The sequence below is a fragment of the Bos indicus x Bos taurus genome, chromosome 4 (genome assembly GCF_003369695.1).
Source record: "Bos indicus x Bos taurus breed Angus x Brahman F1 hybrid chromosome 4, Bos_hybrid_MaternalHap_v2.0, whole genome shotgun sequence".
NCBI classification, from domain to species: domain Eukaryota; kingdom Metazoa; phylum Chordata; class Mammalia; order Artiodactyla; family Bovidae; genus Bos; species Bos indicus x Bos taurus.
Genome location: NC_040079.1, coordinates 57,419,713 through 57,446,575, shown reverse-complemented (window position 1 = coordinate 57,446,575; position 26,863 = coordinate 57,419,713). Strand labels below are relative to the sequence as shown.

Sequence of the window (26,863 nt, the reverse complement as noted above, 5' to 3'; positions counted from 1 at the left end):
GCAGAGAGTGACAAATACTGCAAATCAGATTATCCCATTTTGACGTACCAGTGAACTGGAGGTCAGGTCTCAGGAGGGCTTGGAACAGTGAGTGCTGGCTCTGCAGCTGAGCCTCTTCTGAAGAATCTGCAGTAACCATGCTTTGGGTTGGCTGGCCCAGGGTGCTCTGTGAACAGGCCAGAGTCTATAATACTCTCCTTGGGATTAGATGACATCTGTGGGGTGGGTTGAGCAAATTCTGTGAAATCAAGTCCACTCCTTCTGCTTTGCAGTTTTCTATTGAAAGACAGTCTCACCTTAATTCATTGGCTTCAGGAAATTTCTAGATGGAAGAAGCTCCCTACTGTAATTTTCTAAGAGCTGTGTGTATTTATTTATTAATTCATTCAATATCAATGAATTGTGTATAGTACAAAGTGTTGACACTACAAAGCAGACTAAAACACGTAGAGTGTATAAATTATACTGTTAAAATTAAATCCTGTGTGTGTCATCAATTGTCCAAAGGTCATTAAGTATAAAACAATTACACAGTTGTAGGATCATTTTATTCATAGCATTCTTAACCCATGCATGCACACACACCTAAACATACACACACCTCCCAAGGTAATATGAAGATTTGGGAAACTACGACAATGGGAATTGGGGAAACAACTTTAGAGGCATTTGAGCATCACAGTCCAGTGAGCCGTTTAGTAGAAAAGTGAGTAGGTTTTCAAACCTGCCTGATCTGGGGTCAGATTCTTTACTGATTGCTAGATGTGTGACACATCAGTAAGTGATAACCTCTTTGAGTCTGTTTTCTCATTTATAAAAGGAGGACATAAATGAAATCTGTCTCAGGGTACTTGTGATGGATAGAGATGATGATGCAAATGAAGATTTCTAGCTCAGTGTCTGATGCATAGTACACACAACATAAAAATTGGTTTATCTCCTTTTTAGGTTCAGTTCAGTTCGGGTCAGTTCAGTCACTCAGTCGTGTCCGACTCTTTGCGACTCCATGAATTGCAGCATGCCAGGCCTCCCTGTCCATCACCAACTCCCGGAGTTCACTCAGACTCACGTCCATCGAGTCAGTGGTGCCATCCAGCCATCTCATCCTCTGTCGTCCCCTTCTCCTCCTGCCCCCAATCCCTCCCAGCATCAGAGTCTTTTCCAATGAGTCAACTCTTCACATGAGGTGGCCAAAGTACTGGAGTTTCAGCTTTAGCATCATTCCTTCCAGTGAACACCCAGGACCGATCTCCTTTAGGATGGACTGGTTGGATCTCCTTACAGTCCAAGGGACTCTCAAGAGTCTTCTCCAACTCCACAGTTCAAAGTATCAATCCTTCTGTGCTCAGCTTTCTTCACAGTCCAACTCTCACATCCATACATGACCACAGGAAAAACCATAGCCTTGACTAGACGGACCTTTGTTGGCAAAGTAATGTTTCTGCTTTATAATATGCTATCTAGGTTGGTCATAACTTTCCTCCAAGGATTAAGTGTCTTTTAATTTCATGGCTGCAATCACCATCTACAGTGATTTTGGAGCCCCCCCAAAACAAAGTCTGACACTGTTTCCACTGTTTCCCCATCTATTTGCCATGAAGTGATGGGACCAGATGCCATGATCTTCGTTTTCTGAATGTTGAGCTTTAAGCCAACTTTTTCACTCTCCTCTTTCACTTCCATTAAGAGGCTTTTTAGTTCTTCTTTGCTTTCTGCCATTAGGGTGGTGTCATCTGCATATCTGGGGTTGATGTTTCTCCCCGCCTATGGACTATATTTAGGTTTGGGCAGTGATTTATAAATAATTGACTACTTTTTAAGAATGATGCTTGAATTTACCCTCTTGATCCCACTTTCCATTCCAGTCTGAAATTTCACCCGAGCCTAATCTGCACTCCTTCCTCCACACGTAGAGTTTGTGAACTATTTCAGAATATAGTTGGGGATTAAATGCCCCCTAGTGGTCATGTGAGGCAAAAATTCAAGCCAGATGCTTAATACAGAACGGAGATAGTAAGTGAATTTGGAATTTTTCAATGACTATAGTGTGTTTTCAACTCAGTTACATAGTTGTGGGCTTATGATTAATTAATTTGCTTTTAACCTAAAGTTAACGACACCATGAAGTGATGCCAGCTCCCAGCAGATTAGAAAATTACAACGTTGGTTTAAGAGGGATGAATTGCAATCTTCTTTTGATGATGCTGGTGCTGGCACAGGGCTGATACTTGGGATTTGACCCCATGGGATATGCTTCCAGAGTCAAAAGGATTTCCATGAGATCAGGCATTAAGTCTGGGTCACCATTCCAGACTGGCATTTTATCTTCCCTATAGAAAGAACTTAATAATACAGTTGATGACAAGGCCAAAGGTACTTATAAATATCACAAGAATGAACATTATCCCAGGAAATACAGGTCATTTAGCTAAATGACTCTAGTTGAAACTAGATATGTCAGATTTGTCTGAAAAGGAAGACATGAGTTATCCAAACCCAAAGAATGATAATCTTCTTTTCCAGTGAAGTCCTGGAAGCTGAAAGCCAACAAAACATCCCTAAGGTATCTTTAACAATCACAGGGTGAGTGGGAACTAACACTATTTGAGTGAATCCCGTCATTAATCTAGCAGATGACTGACTTAGTTTGTAATGTATGATAGGTACTCAGTAAATGCTTGTTGGTGATTGCCATGTGCAATTGTCACAGCCTGACTGATGAGATGACTCAGTCTTATAGGTAAGGAAGTAAGGGCTCAGAGAAGTTGCTACCTAGAGTACCTGGCTCCTAAGCAATGCAGCCGGAACTTGAACATGGCTTTGCTTGACGGAAAAGTCCATACCATGTTTACTGGTAGTGATTTTCTGCTTGAGTTTTGGGCCAGAGACGGTAAAGTTGCCTCATTTATTTTCAATTTTCAGGTGGGAAGCAGATCTTCATTTTCCTTCTGACCCAAACTTGTCTGAAGCTAGGTTTCTGAAGCTGAATCAGCTTTGCAACTGCCTCCCCGAGGACTGAGAGTAAGGTCAGTGCTCAATATGTGTTTGTATGGATGAACCCTGGACTGACGTGTGGCTTCCGTACAATGGAAACTGTAAATATCTCACAAGATGCAGCTGCATCGTCTGCCCCAGGGAGTACAGGGCTTTCTCTACCCTTTACATTTTCATGGTTCATTTTTTGCTTCTTTTTATTTCTATGATGTTGAAGATGAATATCTCAAACGCAGGAAGTAGCAAATACATCATACTTCCCAAGAGAGGAAATGAAGTCTCAGAAAGGTTATGATTCAGACTCAGTTCTCAATCAGCAAACCAATAAGCTCTACAGTCCCGTCACTGACACCCGTGTGCCCCTGTCATTCATAGCACCCAGGTTCTGAAGCCTACTCCAAGCCTCAGTAATTTTGCGTAGGTGGCTTGGAAATACCAAAAGCAGAGCTCTGAAAATATCCTGTTGCATTGAGGCTGAATCACTGTGTAACACAGGGAGCACACAGTTTAAAGTGAGACAGGCAGGACCCGACTACAAAGCTTTGGTTCCCAAAGCTGCTTCATTAGACTTGGGGAATGAGACGCATTAAGAGGATCTGTAGACCCTTGGGTAGTGACCATTTCTGAACAGTTGGAAACCTGTCACTCAGGAGCTTGTCCCAATTTTTCCCCAAGCCTCGCCCCACCTGCTGCTAAGGAAGTACTGCCAAGTGGTCAACAAGCAGTAAGGCAGTCAACCAGGAGGCGCAGGGTAGGACCCAGCTTGCTCACAAGTGCTCACCTTGGCTTCTTCCCCATAACCACTTGCTGCTGATGCCCCTTTTGAAAATCTGCATTTTCACCATCCTGCCAGTAACCCAGCTTGGAGACACCCTCTGTGGAATTATTGTCATCACAACCACCTATCTACACTCACCTTTTCTAGCTGTTTTACCTAGACCACTGGGGATTCTGTCTTGGATTACTTCCAGGATAACTTTCATTGGTAATACTCAATTATGAAAAAAATAGCTACAAGAGTTTTTAACTAGTTGGTATTACAAAAAATCAGAAAATTTACAAAAAGCTACATGTACATGTGGATGTTAATTCCAGTCTTATGTTCTTATAAGCCTTTTCATATCATTTTATCAGGGGTCTCGAATAGAAATGTACATTGCATCCTCTTACTAACACCTCGTGGGACCTGCTGGCAGGGGGCCTCCTGCCTGACGAATAGAGAATGTGAATGGGTTGGGAGGTATTTTCACAGCCCAAGTCTGTTGAGGTTGACAGTAGGGCTGTCAGCCAAAAGGGTCCCAAATAATTGGGTGCTCTGAATCGTCCTGTGATCTCTCATGTGGTATATAAAGGGGCAAGGCATTTAGCCTGAGAGGAAAGCCTTGATATACCTATCGGTTGGTGTACAAATGATACTCAGGCCGGAATCGGGGAACTGTCCTTGAAATCATGTTGTCGTGATTATGGTTATATTGGTTCTCACTCTGCATAATCAAGCTCAACAAACATTTATTGAGAATCTAGCAGCAAAGTTCAACATAATTTGGGATCTTTACCACAGGTCCACAGAAGTTCTGTAGTACCATAGAGGGAAGGCCAGGACAAGGAGCTCCTAGTCTGATGGTAGAGGCATATATGTAAATAAAAATGTTCAATGTGAGCTACTATAATGGAAGTCTTTACAATCCCCAGTAAAGGACATCTTGGAAGAAACTGAGGAGGGACTGGGATGGTTGATCAAAAGGTGTAGCCTGGAGAAATTAAGGTGTGAGCTGGGTCTGAAAAGTGAGTAGATGTAATCAAGCAAACACGTAGGTTGCCTGGGAACAGTATGAGGAAAGGCAGACTGAAAAATTTTAGGTTAGTGAAGACAGACAGGGCCCATCCACAAACATTAGGTGTGGTCATAGAGCAGAGAAAGGCTTATAAGGAGATAGTAGACTTGTGTCCTAGAAACTATTTCAAAATTGGAGAAAGGTCCACTCTGGGTCTTTGTCCTGCGTTAAAAGAATCGCTACCAAAAGAAAAGATTCCTCTCTATCTGGACTCTTCTCCACTTATGTTCATTGCCCTATCTCTTAATACCACTATCATGGGTGAGAGAATTCAACTTTAGCTTCTTCAAACTGGGCTGAACAGAAAAGCAATTCTCTGCCTGACATTTATTTCTTAGTTTAGCTTCCAGGACACATTGTATAAGCTCTTTCTACTCTGACCAGAAAGGGTTAGATATTGGTCTAGAGTATTTGATCATTACTGCCATGGGTCATATTTTGTGTTTAGTTAGCACTGTGAGCTGCTCACTGCCTAATTGTTCTCATTTCTATCAGGCTTTGGTGCAGATCAGGACTGCCTTTGCATGACTGAGTGATGCAGTTTCCTGGTTACTAGTGAATTCTTGGATTTCATCAGAAGCAGAAATGCCCATGTCCCGCATTCATTTCAGTGTGAGTTCCTTCTTGTGAGTCATTCTTGGATCACAAAAGAACCTCCAGATTAATCACAAATAGGGTGTATTGGAAGCTTCGAGGCATTTAGATTCTGATATTCCATCCGAATTCTCACAGTATATCAGACAGCACATGCTAGAAATCATCTTAAAATCCACTGGGCTCCAAGTCCAGGTAGAAATTAATATTTGTTGAACAAACGAATGAAGTGTCTGCTATGTACCAAGAACTGAGATTAACATTTAAATTGCTATTTGAGCTCCAGACCCTTGAAATATAGAAAACTAACATTTGGGTACATTAGGTCCAAATCTCTACAATGTAGTAGAAACCAAAGGATTACTGTGTGATAAAAATACCAAGAAACTATTCTTTTGCATGATTCACAGATTAAAAAATAAGCCTGTGGGAATTTATTTTCTGTCTTGGAGGTGCTACTAAGTAGGGAAAAGTGTCTGAGGAACCTTCCCCCCGAGAGTTTATCTGAGCTCAGACCTTCAATCTGTGATACATTTAATCTGTTGTTTCCATAGTTTCCAGTCCATCCAGGAGGCTCAAACTCAAGCAGCAAGAAGAAATCTGGGGAAGTGAGCAAGTGAAAGAGCACAGGCAGATATGAGGATAATGCATGGAGCTGAACATCATGGTAAGTGAGAAGGAGGCCTGAGAAGGGCTCTGAATGACGATTCCAGGGAGATTGTCCTATACTACTTTTATTTTCTGTGCACCTAAATTGGGTGGTTGGTCAACAGAGTTTAAAAAGCTAATGAGTTAGTGTACACCCCCGACAGCTGGTCATCCTCCTTGGTTTCCGTTGTCCTTGCATTCCCTTGCCCTTTGGCCTCCTGTGTTCTATCTGGCCCCCTACATGCAAGCCTCCCCAGCCCAGGATTGAACACTAGTCCCGCCACCTCTCATCAGTCACTTTATAGGCTCCCTGGGAACCTATCCAAGGTCGACAGATGCAGGCACCTGCCTGACTCCAAGCATCGCTCCCACTCCGCCTGAGCCTCTTGGATTTCGATGGAGTTGGCCACATCACCTTGGGCCTATGCTCAGAAGCCCTAGTTCCCAGCAGTGGCCAGTGCCCTGGGCGGGCTTGGTCCTCCAACCCTGATGTCTGCTTCTGTCTAATCCACCTTCCTGCAGTTCTCAACATGGAAACCAAGTGCACTTTATGGGTCAGACCTTCCCAATGATAGTAGAAAAACAACACAATTGGAAAATGGAGTTTTAAAGAAATAGATAATTCACAGGTTGCACGCTTAATCCAGAAATCACTATTAAACTACCTATTGGGATCAGAGTGGGAAAATATTCTAAGAGGAGCAATATGAGAGAGGGAAGAAAGAAATGAAATAGGAGAATCACTGCATACAGTGATTATGTATACACTAAGTTCCTGAATTCTGCTTTAGCTTTGAAAGTGTATAACCTTCATTATTAAAAGAGCAAATCGCACTTGCATCCACACAGTTCATTACTAGGGAGACACTGGCAGGTCCTCAGTCCCTTCAATGTGTGATCCTTGGGAGCCAATTCATTACCTGGTACCTCCCCTCCCCCCATTTTGGCCAGCTTCTCTACCACAAAGGTGTCTGCTTTCAGATGCCTTTTTCAGCCTCCCTTGTCATTTGTCTGCAGAGGAAACTGATTCTTTCACTTGCTTTCATGGAAATACAATGTGCAAAATATATTTGAGACATTGCATGGTGTATTATACATGATTATTTTGTCTTTTCTGATAATAAAAGTAATATGTGCTGTCAAAACTTAGTAACATATTTTAAAAGTACAAAGACAAAGACAAATGCCCACCTTCCAGAGAGAATTTCTCATTCACTTTCCCACTTTTGGTATATTCCTTTCCATATTTTCTGGTTATGTAATATTGAAATATCTGTACAACCTGGGTGTTCATTGGAAGGACTGATGTTGAAGCTGAAACTCCAATACTTTGGCCACCTGATGCAAAGAGCCGACTCATTGGAAAAGAACCTGATGCTGGGAAAGATTGAGGGCAGGAAGAAAAGGGGACGACAGAGGATAAGATGGCTGGATGGCATCACCGACTCGATGGACATGAGTTTGGGTGGACTCCGGGAATTGGTGATAGACAGGGAGGCCTGGCGTGCTGCGGTTCATGGGGTCGCAAAGAGTCGGACACGACTGAGCGACTGAACTGAACTGAACTGGAATATTTTATATATGCAGTTTATTGTGCTTAAAAATCTTTAGCATTGAATGAGGAACAATGATTATTATAGGTGCATAATATTCCTTAATATTCCATCTTATGGTTGCATTACAATTTTAAATTTCTATTGTCAGATGTGTACTACATGAAATAGTTTAACACGTAAGACCATGTCAAAACTTTTCTTGAATATTTCTTTACTATTCTTAAGGTTTAATCCTGCAAGCAAATCTACCAAGTCAATATGTAAATATAGTGTTTAGGCTTGCTATGTATTACCAAATACACAGCAAGTTGTGTGCATTTATTTAGTTGTTCGTATTTACTGTCCCACCAGTCTACAAGACTGTCATGTGCTTTTGTAACATTTGTCTTTAATTTTACCAGTTTGATATATTCCATATTATGTTTCATGGTTAACTTTGTATTATTCAAGCCACTAGCAAATAAAGCTTTTTTGCATTCTTTTAACTCTACATTTAATCTAAAATGCTTTTTATTTTCTTTGCCTGTTTTTTTCTATTATAAATACCACTTTTTCCTAAGAGCTTTTCATATATTAAGACCTTTAATCATGTTATATTTTTAGTATAATTATTAAATAATATATAATATGTAATATTATAAATATTTATATTTATATAAATGTTATATATTTATTTTGTTGAAAATACTTTCCTTAGTTTTTTGTTTCTGTTTAAATGTTTTGTTAGGCTTAGAAAGTTCTTGCTCATCTGAAATCAGTCTAATAAGTATGCCTTTTTTCTGTCTATTTTGTAAAAACTTAGTTACAAAATCCAATTGAAATTGATCTTACAACTTTACATGAGATAAGACTCACCACCCATTCACCCAATGCTCTAACTGCCAAAATATTCATTCCTTCTTACTATTTTTTGTAGTTTCTTTGTAGTGTTAAAGTTCATATATGACTAAGGTTTTATTTTTAAAGCAAACTATTTGTTATTATGAACCTGTCCATTACTGTGCTAATTCTAAAATGTTTTGCTTAATGCAGGTTTATATTTTTTAGTAACTGATGGAGAAAAATCCCCCTTCCTCATTAACATTTATGTTCAAATCTCTTAGCTTTACTTACCTTTTTAAAATTGAGCTTTTAAGTTATTTTGTCAAATTCAAACAATCACATTAAAGATTTGATTAAAGTTTTTTAACACTATAAAGAAATTGGGGAGAACCAACATCTTCACAAAATTTAGTTTTCCTGTCCTGGAGCACCACATGCCTTTTCATTTATTCAAATTTTGTTTTTTACATCTCACTAATGATTAGCATGGGCTTTCCTGGTGGTGCAGCGGTCAAGAATCCACCTGCTAATGCAGGAGACACAAGAGACCAGGGTTTAATCCCACTCTTGCCTGGAAAATCCCATGGACAGAGGAGCCTGGTGGGCTACAGGCCATGGGGTCTCAAAGAGTCAGACACGACTGAGCACGCACACACAGTGCAGTGTGGTACAAGAAGTTCTAATGCTTAGCACTGTGAATTATTGCTGTCCTAAATTTGACTAGTGCTTTCCAGTTTATAAAGTCTTCTAATAGTTTCTGTATGCTTGAATACCTTTTGCATTTTTATCCCAACCTGCGCCAAAAAAAAAAAAAGAAAAAAAAATCTCAAAAGGGACTGAACACATTGGAAAGGTAATCAAATTTATTCTTAATCAAAAGAATATCTTCTATAGGTATGGATTGCCAAGGGCAGTGGTGCACAATACTAGATGAAAGAAAGGAAACTTCCACTTGGGTACTAACAGTGTTCTCTTTCATTTTTTATTAAATTAAGAGCTGTGAATAATTGTTCATAAGCAAACACTTGGGTTCAATACCTGCATGCAAATGGAATTCTGAGTGCTGTGGGGAAATCGTTCGTCCAGTGCAGAGCCTGGAACACCGCTGGCCGGGGTGAATCACAGCTCCTGCCCAGCAGAAGAGCAAGGCAAGGAGACTTCAAGAGCTGGAAGAAGAGGAATCAAGGGGAATCCTATTCCCTGCTGCTGCTGCTTTTTCAAGAAGTTCCAACAATCCTCTAGATCCTAAGTAACCTTTGCTATCTCATGTCCAGTATGCTCAGGAGAGTAGGGGTTTATTTAAAAGAAGCAAGTTCTTTTAAAAAATGCAAATAACCTTGGAAGATCAAAGGCTGTGGGAGAGACACCTGAGGGAAGGAATTTGTTTACTCAGAACAGCTTTCATGCAAATACTTGGAATCGATTTATTGAGGGAAAAAAATTGGGGGGACAACAGGCGGACTAAGCAAAAGACGGAGAAAAAGAATTTTTTTAAAAGCAGAGCATGCAAATTCTATGTAGTGATAAAGAACCTGCCTGCCAACATGGAAACGTAAGAGACACAGGTTTGATCCCTGGGTCGGGAAGATCCCCTGCAGAAGGGAATGGCAACCATCTCTGGTATTCTTGCCTGGAGTATTCCATGGACAGAGGAGCCTGGTGGGCTACAGCCCGTAGCACTGCAGAGTCTGACATGACTAAAGCCACTTAGCACACACTGCATGCATGCCAAGTCCACACTAAATGCCGTGGTGAGGATGAGGGCAGGCAGAGGAGGCTGGGGAGGGAGAAATATGGTGTGTGAGAGAATGCGAAAGCTTAGTCTGGGTTCTTGTGAATCATGTCCAAGTTATGCTTGCTTGTTATTTCTCTACAGCCACCTATTTCTTTCCGTAGAAGAACTATCAATGGAACTAAAAAGGAGAGATGTCCCGGGGAGTTTTTATTTTATTTATCTTTAAGAAGGGAGAATAGTTTGGGTGGGGGGAGAGTGTGGGAGGATGGAGAATCTCAGTGGGTGGGGAGTTTGGGAGGATAAATCTGAGATAAAAGGTCTGTGAGGCTGGTCTTTGAGGAGAAGGGCATTAGCCCACCCTCACCCCTGAAACCCTCTGGGTTGGTAGGACCCTCCCAGGAGATTATTGAGTAGAATTCCATGATTACCCTCCTCCGGCTCCCACCCAAAACGTCACTTCTCACCTAAGACTTGGCTCCTTCCCTTCTTCACCATCCTGAAGGGACATCGTTATTGTTTTGCTCTCACGGCTGAGCTGCCTGGATCCAGAGAAGCCGTGTGATGTGCTCAGGGTAGCACAATATAGAATTGATTTGAGGCCCAAAGCCCATTTCTCACACTTTCCTTGCTTGTTTAAACTGTAAGGAAAGGATGTGATTCCTTGTGCATCAGGGAAGAGAATAAAAATCCTCTTATTGAGCTGTCATGAAAAAAATGAGCTAATGTTTTAGGTAGTTTTTTGAACTAATGTTTTTAAAAGTGCCTTCAGATTTCTTTTTTCCCCATAAAATTACCTAAGTGAATAGCACTGTCATTATCTGAAATGTGAAGAATCATTTGGAAAAATTTAGGGCTCTTTTCTTTGGGAAGGAGGAGAAACTATCTCTTTCTTGGTTACCGGGAAACATACAGTTCTGTTTGATTCAATGTTTATAAAACTCTATTCAATCCTTTTGTAATCTAGATAACAGTAAATCTAGATAACAGTAATCTAGACAATAGATAATAGTAGGATGAAAAACGTGAGCAGAGCCAGCCCCTGCCCCGCCCAAATGTAGAATAAATGAAATGTCTATTTGATTCTCTGTGGTCCACTTCCAAGGGCTTGGCTTCAGCAACCTGGATATATAGTTTTGTACTTGGAATTTGTATCACTTGGTCAAGTCTACGACTCAAAAATAAAAGAAAGCCTACATTACAGTGGCTTAAACAAATATATTTTTCATACAATAAGAAATCTGAAGATACATAGCTGCTGTCCTGAACTCTTTGAAATTGCCTTAGCTTTTCTTTTGTGGTTGCAAAGTGGCTGCTGAAGCGCCATGCATTGTGTCTGAATTCAAGGGAGGAAGGAAAATTCAAGCCCTGTCTTTCTCCTTCTATCAAAGAAAAGTGGAATCTTTATCAGAAATCTCATAGACTTCCAATTAAGTTTCTCAAACTGTGCTAGTGTTTACTGCAAGGGAGACTAGGCTAGTGAGTATGTGGCTGGGAAAATGAGAAGAGGGTTGAGAATAACTTTGGGGTCAACCAAGTAACATTGCTATCTTCAGGAGCCTATTTAGGACCTCCTCCTTTCACCTCTGCTGTTGATTGGTCCAAAATTTTGTAGCATCATCAATATTTCTCCCTAGTAGTAAATATTATATAGTAAAGTTGTTGTTTTTTGGTCATTAAGTCATGTCTGACTCTTTGCGATCCAGTGGACTTAGCCTGCTAGGCTTCTCTCTTCCATGGGATTTCCTAGGCAAGAATACTGGAGTGGGTTGCTGTTTCCTTCTCCAGGGGATCTTCCTGGACCAGGGATCAAATCTGCATCTCCTGCATTGGCAGATGATTTTTTAAACCACTAAGCTACCAGGGAAGCTTGCATAGTAAAGACTCATACTAAATGGCTAATGGTTAATGTCTACTTGTAAAGCAGAAATAAGGAGGACCCTTGGAAAACATTCATAGAGCCATATCCTGGATTATTTGCCTATATTTATGCCAAGGAAAGTGCTAAGTCTGTGATAGGGTTCATTCACTCTTTGAGACTCTCTGAGTGTCTTTTTGAGGTGGCATGGCTGTTGACATTGGAGAAACCCTCTATAGAATAATTTTTTATTAAGTAGTACTTAATACAGAGGAAAAGTCATCCTTTGAATGTTAGTTTTGTAGTTTTGACAAACTTAACCATTGTTGCAATCAAGATATAGGTATTTCTGTCATCTAAAGGGGGTCTCCAGTGCCATTTTGTAGTCAGCCTCTTCACAGCAACCACTGATTTGCTTTCTGTCCTTAGAGTTTTGGTTTCTCAACATCATGTAAATGAAATCATTACAGCATTTTGAATCTGGCTCCTTTCACTTAGCATAATGCATTTGAAATTCATCCATTTTGTTCTGTATATCTATAAGCTTATTCCTTTTTATTGCCAAGTAATACTCCATTGCACAGACAAAGACTGGTCTCAAATAGGAAAAGGAGTACGTCAAGGCTGTATATTGTCACCCTGCTTATTTAACTTATATGCAGAGTACATCATGAGAAACGCTGGGCTGGAAGAAGCACAAGCTGGAATCAAGATTTCCGGGAGAAATATCAACAACCTCAGATATGCAGGTGACACCACCCTTATGGCAGAAAGTGAAGAGGAACTAAAAAGCCTCTTGATGAAAGTGAAAGTGGAGAGTCAAAATGTTGGCTTAAAGCTCAACATTCAGAAAACGAAGATCATGGCATCTGGTCCCATCACTTCATGGCAAATAGATGGGGAAACAGTGGAAACAGTGTCAGACTTTATTTTTTGGGGCTCCAAAATCACTGCAGATGGTGACTGCAGCCATGAAATTAAAAGACACTTAATCCTTGGAAGGAAAGTTATGACCAGCCTAGATAGCGTATTCAAAAGCAGAGACATTACTTTGCCAACAAAGGTCCATCTAGTCAAGGCTACGGTTTTTCCAGTGGTCGTGTATGGATGTGAGAGTTGGACTGTGAAGAAAGCTGAGTGCCGAAGAATTGATGATTTTGAACTGTGGTGTTGGAGAAGACTCTTGAGAGTCCCTTGGACTGCAGGGAGATCCAACCAGTCCATTCTGAAAGAGATCAGCCCTGGAATTTCTTTGGAAGGAATGATGCTAAAGCTGAAACTCCAATACTTTGGCCACCCCATGGAAAGAGTTGACTCATTGGAAAAGACTCTGATGCTGGGAGGGATTGGGGGCAGGAGGAGAAGGGGACGACAGAGGATGAGATGGCTGGCTGGATGGCATCACTGACTCGATGGACATGAGTCTGAGTGAACTCCGGGAGTTGATGATGGACAGAGAGGCCTGGCGTGCTGCGATTCATGGGGTCGCAAAGAGTCGGACACGACTGAGTGACTGAACTGAACTATCCATTTTCTAGCCACTGGACATTTGAGTTGCTTCCAATTTTTAGCAATTTAAGATAAAGCCACTGTAAGTATTGACATAGAGGCTTTTACATTATTTGTCTTGGACAAATACTCAGGAGTAGGATTTTGGACTTGAGTAATAAATGTATGTTTAATTTTATAAGAAAATGGCAAAAAGTTTTCCCAACTGTCTTTACCATTTTCTTTGCTGTCAGTAATGTATGATGGTTCTAGTTGGTTGCTTCCTATCTTTGCCAGTTCTTGATATCTTCAGTATATTTTTATTTTAGTCATTCTAATGAGTGTGTGGTGGTATTTCTTTGAGGTTTTAATTTGCATTTCACCAGAGACAAATGAGGTTAAGAATTTTTTCATATGTTTAGTCACCATTTGGTGATATGTCTGTTTGAAACTTTGCTATGGTTTTAAGTTGGGGTCTTTTTCTTTGTATTGAGCTTTAAGAATTATCTGTATCTTCTGGATGAAAATTATTTGTGATTTATAGATATTTTCTCCTAGCATGTGGTTTTATTCTCTTCATAGCATCTTTTAAATTATAGAAGTTCCTAATGAAGTCCAATTTATCAAATTTTTCCTTTATGGACTGTGCCACTAGTGTCGTATGTAAGAAATCATTGCCTAATCGAAGGTCACGAAGTTTGCCTTCTATGTTTTCTTTTTCTTTTATTTTAGGTTTTACACTTAGATATATGATCCATTTGATGTTAATTTTTATGGGGTGTGAGGTTTGGGCAGGAGTTCCTTTTTTACACGTAATTATCTATTTGTTCCAGCAATAATTTTGATTTTCTCTATTGAGTTGCCTTTATCTCTTTGTCAAAAATTAATTGACCAGATATGACTGGGTGTATTTCTGGACTGTTTATCCTGTTCCATTTCTGAATGTGTATGCTTTTCTCAGTACCACACTACTGCTTTAGAGAAGGTCATAACCAGCCAGTGTGAGTTCCCTAACTTTATTGTTTTTGAGAGTTATTGTGGCTAGTCAATTTCCTTTGCCTTCCCACATACATTTTAGAATCAGCTTATCAATTTGAGCCCCTATGTCATCGTCATTCCTTGCCTCTGCCAATCTTCTCTGATTCCCCGAGCCCTGCATATGATCTGACAGAAAGTCCCCCTGCTTCTTCCTGTCCACTCTCAGGCAATCCTTATCTTACTGAGCACTGACACCTCTCATTGGGTCATCATAATTGACTCTCTTTCCTCAATGTTCCCTCCCTACATTCCCACCCAGTACTCTGCAGCCTGATTAATCTCTCTCATCACAGTTTTCACTGTTAGCATTTTTACTAATAAAACTCTAAAGATTTCTTATGGCCTATAAGGACAAAAAAAAATCCATATTGTTTAGTCTGAAGGTCCACCTGGGTCTTTTTTATCTCTTTAACTCTTTTATCTAAACTGAAAGCTTCCATTTACCTATCTTCAATGAAGATCAACTTGATTTTCTATGCAGAAATCCTTCTTTTTAATTTGTTTATACCTCCTTCTGTCATCCCCCCACTGTCTTTTCTTCTAAGTGACTGCCTTCTCTTCCCTTGCATCATAGCTATTGGCTGAGTATACCTTTCCCCTGTTAGACAGAATTGTCTGACAGTATGGTACCTGTTTTGTGCATCTTTGGAACCCCAGTACCTAAAGTAATACTCAGTCAAGCCCATCTGTGATTCTCAACTTCATAAATGAGTACATGACATGGGAAGGAAAAGAATATAGTTTAAAAGATTATATTCTGAATTATATTTTGATTTGGGGGTTTCCCAGGTGGCCCTAGTGATAAAGAACTCATCTGCCAATGCAGGAAACATAAGATACATGGGTTTGATCCCTGAGTCAGGAAGGTCCCTTGGAAGAGGGCATGAAAACCCACTCCAGTATTCTTGCCTGGAGAACCACCATGGACAAAGGAGCCTGGTGGGCTACAGTCCATAGGGTCACAAAGAGTTGGACACAATTGAAGCAATTTAGTATGCATGCATGACTTATTTTTAGGTATGATATTTAATTTATTTTCAAATTTAAATTAAATTGAGAAAAACTATTTATGTTTATCTATAGGTGTTAAAAATTTTAAAGGTTAAATAATCTTAGTAATATCTGTTGAATGAAAATATTAGTTTCCCAGCCCCTTAGGACAATGATAAATCCTCTTTGACTCCCTACACCCGACACTCCCACTGTGTAGTATAGGGCCCTACACAGTGAAAGCAGCTGTAGTCTCAGTGTTCACAGGATAAATACCTTTTCTGCTTGAAGTGTCCACAGGCAGCAGACAGGAACCATGTGTGACCACCTGATTGACATTCTAGTAGACAAGGCTGATCCATTCACTCCACTGGAGCAGATTCTTCCTGTTGTCCACAGGTGATACTCTCTGCCCTCTGCACTTTGCAGAAGATCTCTGTGACTGAACTTCTATAATCAGGCATCAGAACACATAAACAGAGAGCAGGGATGTGAACGCTAACATACTCTCTCAATACCCAGCTGGTGTTTTAGGGCTCAGAAGTGGATGGCTTTCCAGCCTCAGATATGGAAGCTGAGCTGGCAGCAAGGGAAGGGGAGCAGACAGAACCTGGATGTTGTTTGCTTTAGGTCTAATGATCTGGACTTCCCTGGTGACTCACATGGTAAAGAATCTGCCTGCAATGCGGGAGACGTGGGTTTGATCCCTGGAATGGAAAGATTCCCTGGAGAAGGAACTGGCAACCCTCTCCAGTGTTCTTGCCTGGAGAATCCCAGGGTCAGAAGAGCCTGGCAGGCTAAAATCCCTGGGGTCACAAAGAGTTGGACACGACCAAGAGACTAAAACACACACACACACATACACACACACCCCCCACCAATAGGGCTTGCTATCGTGTCAGTGAAAAAAAGTGAAGTCATTCAGTCGTGTCCAACTCTTTGTGACCCCATGGACGGTAGCCTAGTGCGCTTCTCCGTCTGTGTCAGGAGTTTCCCCAAATCATGGTGCCTTTAAGTTTAACCCAATGGCTTGGAGAATAAGGATTAAGACTCCATCTACTTTAATGTTTTCATGTGAATTTGCTGAGACCTTAGGAATAAACTTGTTAAACAGATTGTTTCTCAATATGCTCTTTCATTCAATAAAACATGTTTTGATGATTTGTCTACCATGTTGTCAGGCACTGCCCCAGGGGTAGTGGGATCTCGAGCTGCCTTAAAATGACTGACATCAGGTATGTGTGTATGTTTCTGTATGTGTGTCAGTCTATGTTTATGTGCACACATGTGTGTGTGTGTGTGTGTGTGTGTAGGCGGACATGCATGTCAAGAGAAGAATCTTGTCACACAAAGACTTGAAGTGCTTTGGAAACATAAGAATAGTGGCAGTGCTGATCTACTAAACAAATCTGAATTCTTCACAGACGACGGGGCAACTGAGCCGAGATGTGATATCAGAAGAAAAAGCTATGAGAAAGGCACGTCTGCCAAAAGATAATAGTTTCCTGGAATACAGTATCCAGTGAGCCATGGTGCAGGAGAGGAGAGAAATGGGGGAGGAGGGGCAGTCAGATTGTGAAAAGCTAGAAGGCTAGTTTGGAGAGTTTGGGTTTTATCGTGCAGAAGGTGAAGGTCAAACCATGCTTGATGCTATGTTCCCCGCAGTGGGGGCGTTCAATTAAGCTACATTTCCCATGCCCAACAACTAACTAATTATTGCCAGCGGAACTGGAGTCAGTCATGCATCATTTCAGGCCAAAGCAGATAGGGTAAGTTTTGCCATCTCCCTTGGAAACTGCTTATTTTAGAAGGCAGAGATACAAGTTGACCTGCTTGCACCTGGGATGGGAGAGAAAAATAAACTTTTAATGTGTTAAATCACCGAGATTCAGGGTGTAGACTTTTTCGGTTTTGTTTTTTAAATTAATGGGACTTTGTTATTATTATTATTATTATTGCCAAGCTGTGTGAAGCTTGTGGGATTTTACTTCTTTGACCAGGAATCTAACCCTCTCCCCACACCCCACTGCCCTCTACCAAAATGGAAGTGCAGATTCCCAATCACCAGTCCTCTAGGGAAACCCTGGGGTTTAATTTTTTGCTATTACAGAGACCTATCCTATCCAACTAAAATCGACAGTAGAACCATGTTTATTTTTCCTTTTTTTCTTCCTTTCTTTGTTTGTTTCTTGCTTTCTTTCATTTATTTTTTAGAAAGTTCACACCCTTAACTTCTATCAGGCCTTGTGTTCACATCAGGCTGAAAAAAGGAATGCTATTTTTAAATCCTCCTAGAGCTGATGGTGAGTCTGATGAAATCATATGATGTCAAGTTGTTAACTGGAAGGTGCTGCCAAGTATAAGAGACCCACCATTTTTAGGCAGATGTCAATATTGCCTAAGGAAAAAGATAAGAACCCTGGTTATCCCTTAATGACTTCATCATGACCTTTGTGGTTTTGTCATCTTGTGGCCCAGAAAATCTTTCTACCATGGTAGAAACTCACCCCTTCTGGATGGGGTATAACTTCCCATCTCTGTAAAAAGCCCTCTTGTAGTAAGCCATTAAGCTTGCATAGGTAAAAATTAGATGTGGCATCTGGATGATAAAGAAGGAAGTGGAATCATCTCTAGATATCTTTTTTTTTTTTTTTTTTAGAGTAGGAAGTTGAATATTTTAGTCCAACTCCAATTTACAGCCTGTATCAAAACTTATTATTTTTTTTATTTTTTTTAATTTAATTTTATTTTTAAACTTTACATAATTGTATTAGTTTTGCCAAATATCAAAATGAATCCGCCACAGGTATACATGTGTTCCCCATCCTGAACCCTCCTCCCTCCTCCCTCCCCATACCATCCCTCTGGGTCGTCCCAGTGCACTAGCCCCAAGCATCTACATTTTCCATGGTCTAATTGAGAGAAATGAAACAATTCAGCACCACTGTTTGGGGGCCTAAAGCATACTGAAGCGGTCTTGGAGATCTTCCAGTACACACATCTCTCTTAGAATCTTCAGAAGATTCTTCTGTGTAGGTAATGGTGGCGCCTCATCTCCCCGGAGCTTCAGAAAGGAGTATAACAACCCACCCCTGGGGCTAACAGTCCTCAAACACTGTACTTAAGGCCATCACTGTCCTTAACGGCCCCACCAACATTTAATCACTTAACTTGTCACAACAATCCTCTGAAGGACATTCAGTTTTAGCACCATTTGTCAGATGAATAAACCAATGGATAGGTAGGAGTGAACTTCTTCAAGTTCTCAGCCAGATGGTGGAAGCACTGGGAGCTGACGTCAGCAGTCCTATTTTACAGCCTGTGCCTCACTACAGTGACGGGGAAGATTCAAGAGCCTGAGTATACCTGGGAATGACTAGGCTACTTCTTCCATCAGCTGAGCTGAGAGGTCCAGGAGAAGCCAAGTTCAGTTACAGAAAATAAAATTACATTTCTCGTCTACTTCAGTGCATAGCTCGAAATGTTCTTACCCACTATCAACAGGAAATTACTTCAAGGATGACAGGGTAATATATATATATTATTTATTTTTTTTTCTTTTTGAAGCACTAATGGATATGCTCTTTTCCACCTTCTTGAGAAAACCTCTCGGAGCTTTGGCAGCCAGAGAGCTCTACACCGTCTGCCCTCTGGGTACAGTCTTTACTCCAGCAACGCAGACAAAGAGAAATAAGTCAGCTCCTGGCTCTCAAAATACCTCTTGAAGGATATCATAAACAGCTTCAATAGACATGTCTTTTTCCTTTGCAAGAGGATGTGTCTTTTGAGCCTTCAGCTCAAAAGAGTCTGGAATAATTCATTTGGCGGCAAACAGTCTAGTCAGGCTCTCCACCACAGAGAAAGCAGGCAGTGGGAGACAGGAGTGAAAGCAGGCCGTGGGAGACAGGAGTGTCAGATGGTACAGTGGTGGTGCAGAGTGTGAGGAGATCAGACACTGATGAGAGGATTTGTACAGCCCCGCCCCCCGCCCCCGCGCCAAGGCTACCACAGGAAAAGAGAAGAAGAGAACAAGGTTGGGAACACAGGATTAGAGAGTGGCGAGCTCCACTTACTGTACAGACACCAGGGGATGGCAGGCCCCGGGGATTCACCCAGCTCTAGTGAGGTGGCAGTTGGATAGTTAATGGCCTCGTGGGGAGACAGAGGACCAGACCAGAGCTGGGAGGCAAGCAGTCAACCTTTTCTTTCCCAGGAAGGATGCAGAAATTCAGAGGGTTGAGAGAGGGGAGGAGGGAGGTGTGAACACCTGTGCACCTGAAGGGAAATGGGACAAACGGATGCTCCCGCAGAAGACAGCACAGCCTGACCCGAGGCTGATGTAGATCTGACAAGGATCTGCAACAAGCACCAAGTCTTCTGAAAGCCAGACAGGACTCTTCATCCCAGCCAGTGCCAAATGGCCCAGGCTCCTCCCCAGGTCAGACTTGCTCCCTCACTCCAGCCACACGTATCTGGACACACACACTCTGGAAGCATCATTCCTGGAGCTTAGATGCCTTTCCTGAGTCAGAAAGTGGGAAACCCCTTCACAGGCTGAAAAACTGCAACTCTGCATTTACTCTGAATCAACTATGATTGTTACCTGCCATCAGATGATGTGATACAAAGAGATCAGTGATACAAAGAGAAAGTTGGTTGAGAGAGTTTTCCCTTTTCACACACGAGAGTACACAGCTTGGGAACTGCACGACAGTCTTGTAAATAAAGCCAACCAATGAAATGTGTGCCTTTCTCAGGGGCGTAGGGTGAAGTTGGATGTGGTATAGCGCTGGTCCAGGGCAGGGGATTGGAGAGTAGCATGCTAGGTGTGCCCAACAGGAACAGGCAGTGACACCAGACCTTTAATAATTATTTAACTGGGCAAAACTAGTGGCAATTCCCTATGAACAGTCACAGTATTCAGCTCTAGAAACTCAATATGAACACTGAGTGAAACTGATTAGAAGAGGACAAAAAGATGCTGATAAAATGCAAGAACCATTGTTACAAGTTTCAGGAAGCACCTTGAAAGGACAGGAACCAAGGGCTCCTGGACTCCAGGAAGGGCATCCCTGACATTGTTCTGAGGCCCAAGGCAGGAAAGGAGACAGTCAAGTCTTGTAGGGTCTAAGTGGGACTAAAGGAGTGTGCAGAGAAGCAGGTAAGTGGGCACAGAGAGAGCTGAAGTGACAGCCACTGGAAGTGAAAGTGCTGGTTCACAGTGGGTACAGTGTGTTCTTACAAAGGAATTGACAGTCTAAATATAGTAAAAATAAGAACGGTATACTTCAGATTCTTTATATCATTAAACGTTTCTTTAAGCCTAGTGTGAGATAATTGAAACTTGGGTTGAACTGGAATTTGCTTTTGTTATATTAATGGAGGAGGAATGTGTTAAGAAAATTAAGAGACAGGAGGCAGAGGGAGCAAAACACAGGGAACAAACTGTGTCCAATCACCCTCAAGCACTAAGAAGCAACCATTTACATATAAAAAGGGAACAAACTGTGTCCAATCACCCTCAAGCACTTAGAAGCAACCATTTACATATAAACAATGGTTAGACTAATTGCATGTCATTTGTAATGACCCGCTAAAGGAGATTCAAAAAAAGATCATTGTCAAGTAATAGTTTTGCAGTCTTGGTTCATGTTTCTCCCCTCACCTGAGAGTAATAAAACTGAGTTCTTTTGCATTATTTTATAATTTCAGCAATTTACTAATTCAAGTAGGTTTCCCTCCCAGTACTTTGAATTAATTTTTAGGAATCAGGGATTCAGGAAATTTTGCAAGTGAATTTACCAGCAAAATTAAGGCTATTAAGAAGAGTTTCATCTTTGTCTTCCACTGAACAGTCTTATTTTCAGGTCCTCCATTCACTTTCTTATGAGCGAGGTCCCATCTTCCTTAAAGATGTATGGTAGATTCTTGAAGCCCATGGAAGTGCTTGATGCTGAGGACTAGAAATGGATGAGGTGAACTAGATGGAACCTTGAACATATGAGACATTGAAAACTGTGGAAAAAACCAGGGCCTGAGCTGAGAACCTTGAACCCAGGACCACAGAGCTTTAGTCATGTGAAACCCACGATGGAAGAAGAAAGTGGTGAACTCACTTCTGCCCTTCCTGCTGGTATCCAAGAATATACAGAGGATGGCAGAGTGGGTTAGAACAGTGGGGGGCAGGGGCAAGAATTTGGAGATAGAGATGGGAAGAAAGAAAAGCCTCCAAGCTTGTGAAGAAAGGGCTGGTAAGATTTAGACATGGATATCTTATCTTCTGCCAAGAGAGCTTTGGGTTCGGAGAAGAACATGAGGGCTACATAAGGAAGTAGGTTAGAAGCCCAGGCATGTAGACTGAGTAAAGCAGCTAAGACTAGGGCAGACAGCAATGGGTGGGTGTGGGTTCGCTAGGGCTAAACCAATATGAGCTACAGTGTATGATGATACACTTACTTTTATATTCCACCCACAGGAAACTATTACTTACCTTCATCACATTGGCTTAGAAATGGAATAAGGATGAACTAAATGTGCCTAGAGAGGAGGACCTCAGTGAATACATTTGATAAAGACCTGGCAGGGCAGGGGCTGACCTGTGGAGTAGCAGTGAATAAGACCCTCACCTCTGTCACTGAGAAAGCAAACTTTCTGATGCCCAGTCTGACAACATGTAGGTGGCAGACAGAAACAGAACACAGAACCACAGTTCATTTATGCAGTAAATGTTTATTGAGTAGGACACGCATGGTGCAGGGTTTTGGAGAAAACATGAAACAAACATTAGTCATTACTTTCACTTGAGGAGCTTAATGACTGTTGCACATTGACCTGACACATTATTGACATAGTTGAGCACAGAGTTAGATTAAGTGGCAAAGAGAGGAGGTATACTCCAGACACTACCGGAACTCAGAGGAGGGATGGGTTTGGGGTGCTTCAGGGAGGAAGCAACCCAAGAGGAGCCTTAAAGACCGGGTTGAACTTAGATAAACTCAGATGAAGATGAAAGGCATTCGAAATGAAAGGTACACCATATCAAATGAGACACTTCACAAAAGTCTTTCAGAAAGATTCATGTCACCAAGAAAGCTCACAGCCAATGCAATGTATGGCTTTTGCTATTGCTATTATTTCTTCTACTTTTACTGCTGTTACCACTTCATTTTTGATGACATTTCTACTGCTTTTGGAAAAGGTGATGGAGATTAAAAGGACATGGTTGGGAGGAAATCTACAAACACAGTTCTGACTTTCCTCTTGAGACACGTGTGGGATAAAAGGATCACAAGAAATAAGAGTTTGCATCAAAACTGCTTGTGCTCAAAGGGGATGGTGGAAAAAGTTACACACTAGCTTAAGACACTTAAGCTAGTTCTCACCAACACTACTACTGATTGTTGTGTAACTAAAAATCACTGCTTTAATGAATGATTATATTTTTAAAAAAATGAAACAGAACATTCTAAGTTCCTGATCAGACATATTTTCTTTCTTTCTGTTTCTCTCCTTGTCTAGTGGTTCAACTGCTGGAGGGCAAACTTATTAATAGAAATGAGATGAAAATGATGTGATTTTCCATAGTGCCTAGAGATGATGTTGCTAGGACAGAGTTCGAACACTAGAAGAGAGTGAGTAGGGGTTTGTTTGTCCAAACACTCAAAACTTCCCCTTCGGAGCTGTATTAAAAAAAAAAAAATTGGCAAATGAGATTTCAGCTGATTATTGCCTGACTCTCAGAACAACTGTCTTATTGCTGATTATTATCCTTTCTGCAGTGGCCAGTCTCTCTTCATTCTGTTTGCTGTCATGTTCTATAAATATCAAAAAGGCTGCAGAGGCAGCATCTCTGAGAGGAGCAGTAGGCTTCCTGGGTGCAGAAAGCCTGCCTCTCCAAGACAGAATCTCTGGATCTGAAGGCTGATTTCAGAGGGGATTATTCAGGCAATGGTAAATGGCACCCCACTCCAATTTCAGTTTCTATTTTCTGTTGTAGACCTGGGCAGCTGGGCTGTGTGTGTGCATGAATGCATTAGGAAGTGGTGCCTAGGGATGGGTCCCATGCAATCCACCTAAGTGACTTGTTCCACTCTGCTTTGCTACATTTTCTCTAGGGCTCTCAAGCACCAGTGAGGCTGGCTTCCAGCGCAGCTCCTGGCTGAAAGTTTTATTCTGAGTGTTGAAAAAGAAGCAAAGCTCCAAGGTAGATATTATAGCAAATTCTACCTCGTCAGTAAAAACCAAATCATTTCAAGAACACCCAGAGGATTAAAAAAAAAAAAACTGCTAGAATTTTTCTTGAAGAATGAAAAACCAGTTTGAGTCCTGGGAATTAGTGTAACAGCTGAATGCACCATCAGGCATTCTGTGAAATAACTTGACATCCCTGCATTCCCATGCAAGAAGCAGGAAACTATTTTCTGGAAGCCCGGTTTATTCCTGACCACAATCTTGTGGAAGAGGAAACAGTATCAGCCTAACAATGGCCTCTTCCTCAATATGGCCCTTGGATACTTTGAAAGTGAAACTTACTAAACTCTGATTTCCTCATTTCTTTTAGGAGGGAACTTGTGAACCGTAACATCACCGACTACAGTTAAGGACCTTATTTCCCTCCGATGTTCACTGCAAAGGATCAACACAGAAAGTGTGGTCCTTCTTTCCTTACTCAGTGCTATGTCCCTCATTGCAACAGGTAGCGTCCTGGGCGATGCGGGCTTTACAAACCTCTGATGCTCCTAACAAAAAACTCACAACAATAACCCTTACGAGGAACAGACATTTCAAGCACTACTATAGGATTAACTAAAAGCACTTTCACCTAAGGAAAGGGGAAAATTAAAAAGTCATCCACTTACAAATGTTACTCATGACTCTTACATTTGTAGCAGCAGCAGGGGAAAAAAAAACAAAACAAATATTCTTAAGAAATGATGAAATAGATCCTAGCACAATATGAAAAACTTACTTTTATAGCTCATCGGTTTTTTTTTAAACTCTTTTTAGTAAATAAAATAAGCTACACTCTGAATGATATTGGCTGTGATCTTTGAACTTAAAATTCTACTTTGTCTTATTATTTAAAATCAGTGTTCAGAGTGGAAGGCAGGAAACTTACCTTGAAGGAGTAGTAGAAGGAGCCCCATTCCTCTCCTTCCACCTCTGCAGTGAAAGTCACTGTTTCAGTACAAAGGACAGGAGAATTCAGTGCCTGCCCAGTCCCATTGGACTTGGCGCTGCCCTCTGTGAGGTTGGCCGGCATGGCTCAGGTGGAGTGGAGTCCCGCCGTCCTTGAGCCTGCAGCTGATGGAGAGAGTCCCGCCCTCTTCTTGAGAGCCAGGCAGCAGCTGCGGCTCTGCCCTCCTCTGCCTCCCTGAGCTTCTTCTGGAGCTCAGCTGAGCACAGGCTCAGAGCCCTCCCGGAACCCACCTCACTAAAGAGCTCTGCCTGCCTGCTCAAGCCACGTGCTGCTTACTCCTCGGCAGTTATGATCCAGTAGCCGGCGCAGCCTCAACACCCCATGTACCTGCCCAGAGGTGAGGGGGGGGGCTTGCCCTGAAAAGCTGGCAGGAGCCCCTCACAGCAATCCACATGGCTCCCCAGGCAGTCCTTCGTGCTCAGCTGCACTTCTCCTCACTTCTGGAACAGACCCCCCTGCCTCCCACATCTGCTCCAGCTTCAACAAGACAGGAATTTGGATTCCACAGCCACTTGATTAATTCAGGTCATGTTTGCCTTTCTGAAATCAAATCATAATGATGCATTTTTTTCAACTGAGGGTACCTTCTGACTTATGATCCTCACTCAAGCATTTACTTAGTAGCCTGCACGTTATTTCAGTAAGTGTGAGCAAAGAGCACGTTTGAGTCTCACACCCCTGATTCTACTCTAGGTTTTCAGAGGGCAGTGCTTCAGAAAAGCCTGGGGTCTGTGCCTGTCAGTCAACCACCACCTCTCATGATGTGACTGGGACTGGTGTTTGGTAGATACTCTTATCTCCTTGATGTTCTTTTATTTGATGTCCAAAACAACTCTGAGAGGTAGGCAGGGAACGTATCTTTATATTCTCATTTGACACTAGAAGAGGCTGCTGCTTGGTGGTGAAACGACTTGCCCAAGATCCCACAGCTGGTGATGGAAATGAGATGATAACTCAGTTCTTCAGAAATTCCTAGACAGTGGTGCTTTTACTGTAACATACTATAATTTGCATCAAATCTCAGGAGCCTGTTGAGATATGAAGCTAAAGGAGTAAGGAGAGCAGGCCAGGTATAAAACAACAGTACTAAGCTGCTTGTATTGCAACAAAGCGTGATACCTGATAACTTACACTGAAGATGCTCAGTGAGCCAAACTTGCAAGCAATGTCTTAAAAGACTATAGCCCCCATGATATTTCCTGGGAAAGTTGTAGCGTAATCCATCCAGCCTAAGAGGAGTGCAGTATGCTAGAGATGAGGAGATATTGTCTATGCTGAAGGGACAGCAAATAGGAGGAAGCTGTCAGAAAATACCAGCTGAGCCACGAAGGAAGCCCCAGGGTGAGCTGTAGACTCTTAGGGAAAAGGTCAAAACAAGATGACAACCAAATAGTAAAATGAGCGAAGAGTGTTCTAACTGGCACATAAACGTGAACAAAGTGCTCAACCACTGGTGAAACAAAAGCAACTTAAAACAAGGCAGAATTTTTATTTGTTGGCATAGCAAAACTAGGGTCTGGCTACCCCAAGTATTGACAACGATGAGAAGAAGCGGTGTGAGAATTAGCAGATATGCTCATCTTGAAGAGCTATTTGGCAGTATCCAGTAAAGCCAAGATTCAGCAGTCTATAATTTTCCATCTCTTTATCTGGGTTACTCGCATGTATTTAATTTAGGGAAATCCAGTGCACTCCACACATAAAATGCATGCATCTTTTCATAGGTCTGTTTTACTTCAATGAGAATTTATAAAGCAATATCCGTGAGAAACTTCTAGGAAAGAACAGAAGCCAGTTAAGTCGTAGTGTGGTGAGGATAAAGAGAGAGAAAATGGTAGATGCCATGAACAGGTGGAGAGAAAGCTTCTGTTTGTGCTGTTTTCTCTCCACTCATGGTCCAGCTGGATTAGTTTTTGACCTATGGCTACCCAAGAGAATATTTATGTCTGTGTACAAGGAAACATGCAAGAGACGCCTATGCAATACTCCTTAGAAACAAATTAGAAGTAACCTAAATATTTACAGTGACAAAATCAATGAGAAGCTCCAAACCAGAAATTACCCACATGCCTATCAACAGTAGACTGGATAAATAAATTTCTATGTAAT

The 26,863-nt window shown here is 41.6% G+C and overlaps 1 protein-coding gene across 1 annotated transcript in view; it reads right to left on the bottom strand.

Moving 5' to 3' along the window:
- NPSR1 (neuropeptide S receptor 1) overlaps window positions 1-24,980 on the bottom strand; it is a 154,473-nt gene extending 129,493 nt beyond the window's left edge. Inside the window, exon 1 of the mRNA XM_027539510.1 lies at window positions 24,674-24,980. Coding sequence (XP_027395311.1) covers window positions 24,674-24,817 — 144 coding nt within the window. The 5' untranslated portion in view covers window positions 24,818-24,980. The remainder of the gene's footprint in view (window positions 1-24,673) is intronic.
- Window positions 24,981-26,863: the final 1,883 nt, after the last annotated feature.